Source organism: Hipposideros armiger, unplaced genomic scaffold (genome assembly GCF_001890085.2).
Source record: "Hipposideros armiger isolate ML-2016 unplaced genomic scaffold, ASM189008v1 scaffold_1620, whole genome shotgun sequence".
NCBI lineage: Eukaryota > Metazoa > Chordata > Mammalia > Chiroptera > Hipposideridae > Hipposideros > Hipposideros armiger.
Window position 1 is genome coordinate 101295 of NW_017732970.1, and position 6337 is coordinate 107631.

The 6337-nt window shown below is 39.2% G+C and overlaps 1 gene segment (V, D, J or C); it reads left to right on the forward strand.

Moving 5' to 3' along the window:
• Window positions 1-6337, forward strand: part of LOC109377909 (immunoglobulin lambda variable 2-11-like) — a 28361-nt gene extending 22024 nt beyond the window's left edge. The window contains 1 exon segment of the V gene segment in view: window positions 6326-6337. Within this exon segment, the coding sequence occupies window positions 6326-6337 (12 nt within the window).

Here is a 6337-nt window from a genome sequence, read left to right on the forward strand (position 1 = left end):
CAACGTCCTCCACAACTAGACTGAAGAACAAAACGACAGCAACTTGTCTGTTCCCCTTCCCCCAATTCCCCAGCACTGTTCCCATCCCCCCAATTCCCAAATAAAAATCTTTAAAAAAAAAAAGTAGCATTCATTTAAAAAAAAAAAGTTGAAATGATAAGTTAGAAAACATTCACTTAACACAAAAGGAAAGAGTAAGGGAGAAATTGAAGATCATAAAATCCATGAGACAGAAATCAAAAGTAAAATGGTAGATATAAATTCAACTATAGCAATAAAAACATTAATGTGAGGAATTAAGCAATCCAGTTAAAAGGTAGAGATTGCCAAACTGGATAAAAAGTATAAAACCATGTGCTGTCTAGAGAAAACACACTTAGATTCACATCTACAAATAAGTTGAAAGGATGAAAAAGATGTATCATGCAAACAGCAATCATAAGACTTTAAAACAAAAAAAATATTACTAGAGATAATGAGGAACATTTTGTAATGATCGAAGTGTCAAACTATAGAAAAGCTATAACAACATAAAAAATTTAAACATACGAAGTCAGACAATTAAGTTCGCAAACTCATTCTAGAAAAAGTGCTACATACCTCATTGCTGAATACCACTATGGTCACCTTCAAAGCACTCCCCTTGGAAAGCTATGCACCAACATTATTGCCTAGTCCACACTTCAAAGCAATTTTGGAACTCTATTTCTGGAATGGCCATCAGAGCTGTTGTCGTATTGCCCTTGATGTCCTGACTGTCATCAAAATGTCTTTCTTTCAATATATTTTTTAACTTCAGGTTAAAAAAGAAGTCATTGAGGGCCAGATCAGGTGAGTAGGGAGGGTGTTCCAATACAGTTATTTGTTTACTGGCTAAAAACTCCCTCACAGACAATACCATGTGAGCCGGTGCACTGTCGTGATGCAAGAGCCATGAATTGTTGGTGAAAAGTTCAGGTGATTTTCATCTAACTTTTTCACAGTCTTTTCAGAACTTCCAAATAAGAACTTGGTTAACTGTTTGTCCAGTTGGTACAAAATCATAATGAATAATCCCTCTGATATCAAGAAAGTTTAGCAACATTGTTTCAACAAGTTCTTCAACTTAATTGTCAGACCTCGTACATGCACTTAACAACAGAGTCCCAACACACATGATGCAAACACAGATAGAGTTAAAAGGAGTAATAATAAATAATATTTAAAATAATACTTAGAGACTTCATATGCTACATTCAGTAATGGATAAAACAACTATACCTAAGATTAACAAGGAAAGAGAAGACACAAACAACACTATAGGACAACTGCACATAACAGACATCTGTAGAATATCCAACAATATCAGAATACATATTCTCCTCAAATTCACAAGGAACAGTCTTCAGGAAAGATCATATTGTAGACCACAACATATGGATTAATAAATTTAGAAAGATGGAAATATGTAAAATATGTTCTCTAAACATGGTATTTAAGTAGAACTTAATAACAGAAAAAACTTTGAATAATTTATAAATATGTGGAAATTTTAAAAATTCTCTTAAATGGCCAACAGGTCAATGAAGAAATCAAAAGGAAATTAGAACATATTTTGGGATGAATGACAATGAAGATAGAACATATCAGAATTTATGGGATTCTGCTAAAACAGTGCCTGGTGAAAAAAAATAGCACTCTAAATGCATATAGGCAAATGTTATAAATAATCATTTAAATATTAATTAAATAATTATAAATATTATATAAATACATATATTTACACCTCAATTCAATAACCTAAACTTGTATCTTAAGACACTGGAAAACAATAAAAGCAAACTGAACTTGAAACAGCAGAAGGAAGGAATTGATGAAGACTGGAAATTAACAAATGGGGAGAAGGGAAACTTTAGTGAAAACCATCAAACCCAAAATTTGGTTCTTTTAAAACATCAACAAAATTAACAAAGCTTTAGGTAGATCGACTGAAAAAAAAAAAGAGGACAAATTATGAAATAAAAAATTAAAGATGGCTTATTACTACTAACATTAAGCAAAAAGTACTAAAAGGGAATACTATGAACAAGTGCATTCATTAAAAAAAATAGATTGTGTGATACAAACTACTAAAACCAATTCAAGAATAAATAGAAAATCTGATTAAATTTATAACAAGTAGGGGGATTGAGTTAGTAATCAAAAACATCCCACGAAGAAAGGTCCAGGAACAAATGGTTTAACTGATAAATTCTACCAAATGCTTAAAGATGAAATAATACCAATTATTCAAACACTCTCCAAGAAAACAGAAGAGAGAACACTTAGCAACTCATTCTATGAAGCCAGTATTACCCTGATATCCAAACCAGACAAAAACATCACAAGAAATCCACAGATCAATAATCTTTATGAATATAAAACCAAAAACAACAAAAAACCAACAAAATACTAGAAAACTGATTCTAGCAACATATAAGAAAAATTAAACACCATGACCAAGTGGTATTTGTCCCAGGAATGCAAGGTTCTTTTATCATCTGGAAATCAATTAATGTTAAATACCATATTAATAATAAAAGGACAAGATCACATGATTATCTCAATAGTCACTTAAAATGTTTTCATACAAACAGACATTGCTTCTTACTGCTTTTCTAATCTTGTTAGAACACAAGAACGGTAAGAATGGAGGTGCAGGTTTGGGATGGGGGTTTTATTCCATGCAGAGTCTGGATGTCCCACACCCAACTGTGAGGATACTTAATGATAAATGATAAAGAATTGTAATTCTGTGTTTCTGAATGTTCTGGTGGCCAGAGACCACTTCCTAGACAAGTGATAGGTACACAGAACTGAAAGGATAACTGAGATTTAGGCACTCTCTGGGTGAGGAGCAGGGTCACGGGAAGGGTTTCAGTCAGAGAGAAACAAATGCAGAGGATAGAAGATAAAGACAGCATAATGTGTAGAAAGTAGGACAGTCCATATCAACCGGAGCTGAGAATGAGAAAAACGTCTTGAACATCTATTTCTATCTGGGCATCCCCACACACCACCCAGAAGGCTTATGAAATGTCTGTCCTTAAAAAACATTCTCCACATCATTACTGGGTCTGGCATCTGAGTCAAGCTCAGTTGACAGGGCAAAACAGTTAAGCACCAAGACCCAGGTGGCCTAAGGAAGACTTGGGGAGACAAGCAGGAGGAAGTGAGAGTTTCCGTTGTGATGTAGACCAGAGCTTCTGGGACCTCAGTGAGCACAAAGTCCCCGGGGGTCTCTTATAATGCAGATGCCACAGCTGCAGGTCAGGGTTGGCCCAGGAATCTGCATGTCTGATAGCTCCCAGGGAGTCTGTGCTGCTGCTCCTCCAAGGACCACATTGGGAGTGGCTTCACTCCTGCTCACCTGCTACTCACAGCTCAGGTGAGAGTCACCACCTCTGAAGCACAGGGGACCTGCTCTTCCTCCCTTCCTGGGTCCATGGGGCTTTGGCCCTGCACTCACTGCTGTCCACACCTGTCCTTCCCATTAAGGTTGGGGACCCAGCCTGTCTTGACTCTGCCCCTTTGGCTTCTTTGTATCTTCCAAACATGATCACCATCTCCTGTGATGAAGCAGCAGTGACACTGAGGGTTATAATCATGTCTCCTGCTACCAAAGCTCTTGGTAATCAATGTGGACCTGTGACCACTTCGCATCATAATCCCAGAAGGAGCAGGCGTATGGACATGGGGTCAACAATGAAACCTTAGACACCCCAGATTGTATCTACGAACCCAAGTCTGACAAGTCAGCTTCTTGGAGCATCTCTCAGCTCAGCCCAGCCACGAGGCTGATGAGTATTGCTGGTCCTATGCAAGGAGCAGGAGGGGGCTCTTTTCCACTGTTCTGTTCCTATGTAATAAGGAAGTGAAACCAAAGCCAGAGCTTCCAGACTTGACTCCTCTCCCCTGGAATGCAACACCTTTCAGATTCAAAACTGAAGAAATGAGGTCCCCTCCTGTCTCCCATCACTTGGCAAAGTGAGTCATTGGGATCATCAGCTCATGAGGTCACATGGAAACAGTCTCTGTCTCTGGCTGTGGTCTGCATGCTCAGACATGAACTTGATTTTCGTGAGAGAAGCATGTATAGATGACGTCTAGAAGGCTCAGAGTCCTGGCTGGGACAGAGCAGGGGTATCACCTTGAGATCCTGCCTCTAGCTACTGTTCTCCACCCCATCCTGGGATTGGGGCTCCTCCATCCAGCTTTTCAAATCTGTTCTCTCTTCCCATTATCAGAGAGAGAGTGGAGGACAGTTGATAATGGGCTGACTCGCATAATATTCAAGGAAGCAGTTTCTTGGGGGAGGGCTGGTATTGCCAGGAAACATTGCCAATGTCAAATGTCCCCAAACCAAGACTTTCTATGTTTCTGTATGTTTCCTCCTCCCACTATTCTGATGTCTTTGCTTTATATTAAGTATAAAGGGAAGGACTAAGGATATTAATAGAAGGAGGAGGAACAAACATTCATGTGGGCTTACTACATACCAGCACCATTTGCAGTGCTTCATATTTATTAATTTGTTTAATCGCAAATACTCTGAGATAAGCATTCTTTCATCACCCCCTTTTACAGATGCGGAAGCTGAGACACAGAGGGATGAACACTTTGTTTGAGAGCAGAACTAGAAAGTGGCTGACTTGGCAGCAAACTGAGGTCTTTGACCCCAGAGTCCTGGTCTTTACCACCATCCTGAGGTCTCTCATGATGCTTTCAAAGCTAAGACTTGGCCTCTCCTTAAGGTGCCAGAAAATTCTCATTCCTTTCTCAAAAGCAAGTGACTTATGGTATGGTGACCTTGCAGTGCAGTCTTATCCAATATAAATAAAATCTGAACCACATATGTAATTAAAACTTTTCCTGTAGCCACATTTAAGAGATTAGATGAAACAGGTGACTAGTTTCTATTATATAATTTGCTTCACTTAGTTGAAAATACTATCATCACAATAGAAATAAAGTACAATAATACTGGTATAGTTTACATTATTTTTGTACTGTCTTTCAAATCTGGTGTGTATTTCAGAAGTACAGCATGTCTCTACTGGGATGACCCACATATCATTCTCAACAGCTGGGTGTGGCTTGTAGCCACCGTGTTGGACAGAGCAGGATAGATGGATTAGGTTTTGTCTGGATAACTGTCTCTGCAGTATATACTAGCCACCAGGGGGCGATGGAGGGTCCCACAACCCAGCGGCCTCAGGGAGGAAAGGTTGCTCCGCTTTTCACCAAACCGAGATTACTGAGCGCAAGTAGAAATAAGAGAATTCTTATAACATGTTTCTACTATTGGCATAAGACATGTCCAAACCTGTAGAGAATTTTTATAAGAGTTTATTTGAGCCAAACTGCGGACATATGCTGGAGAGCAAGATCTCAATGCTCCCGAGAATAAGTTTTGCAGCTTCTTTTATACATTTGAAATTAGAGAGGGAACATAAGACTACATGGAGATGAGAGAAACAAGACAGGCATTGGATTACGGGATAGTTAATAAGATTATGTACTCTCTTGAGGGTGGTTACAGTTTACTTTAAAGGTGTGTTGACCTAGATGCACAAACATAAGGGGCAGGGCTTGCATGAGACAAAGTTAAGCTTTTTACTAAAGAAGTCATATGCCTGGGGCATAACAACTCACCATGACCTGCCCAGGCAGGAATTTATGACCAGATCACCCTATGAGATTACTTGTCATAGAACCCCACTTTGTTTCATCCACACGACTTCCTTATCAAAGACAAGATATGAAATACAACTACAATTTTAAAAATGATTCTGAGCCATCAAACACATTTTTTATTATGAGTCAGTGTAATAAATGACAAAAGTTTGAGTGAATTTTAAAATAAATATTGGTACAAGAATCCTTTTCAGTGGGGAGATCATTTCCATAAACCTCACACAAGTCATACGATTATATTTTGTGCAGAGACCTAGAGGGCAGGGGGATCATAAGGAATACTTGATTGAGTTGGAAGACTGGCTATTGTCCACAAAGGCATATATTGGCCTAATTCACAAGCACAGATCATGTTTATGAAGGTCAATTATCTCAAGACAGTACTGACAGGTTACCTCCCATGTTGTCATGATCCACAGCACAGGAGTGAGAACTGGCCTGCAGGAGTGGCCGGCAGGGCCCCATGGGGAGACCCTGAGGTGTGAAGTGTGTGAAGTGGAAGCGTCTGGTGGGAAGGTCAGAGCGAGCCATGTGTCACCTGCTCAGCTGGGAACAGTAGTAGGTGTGTATCAGGGAGGTGGCCTCCTCTTATCTCCAATTGTCTCCTTAGACCAAACTCTGA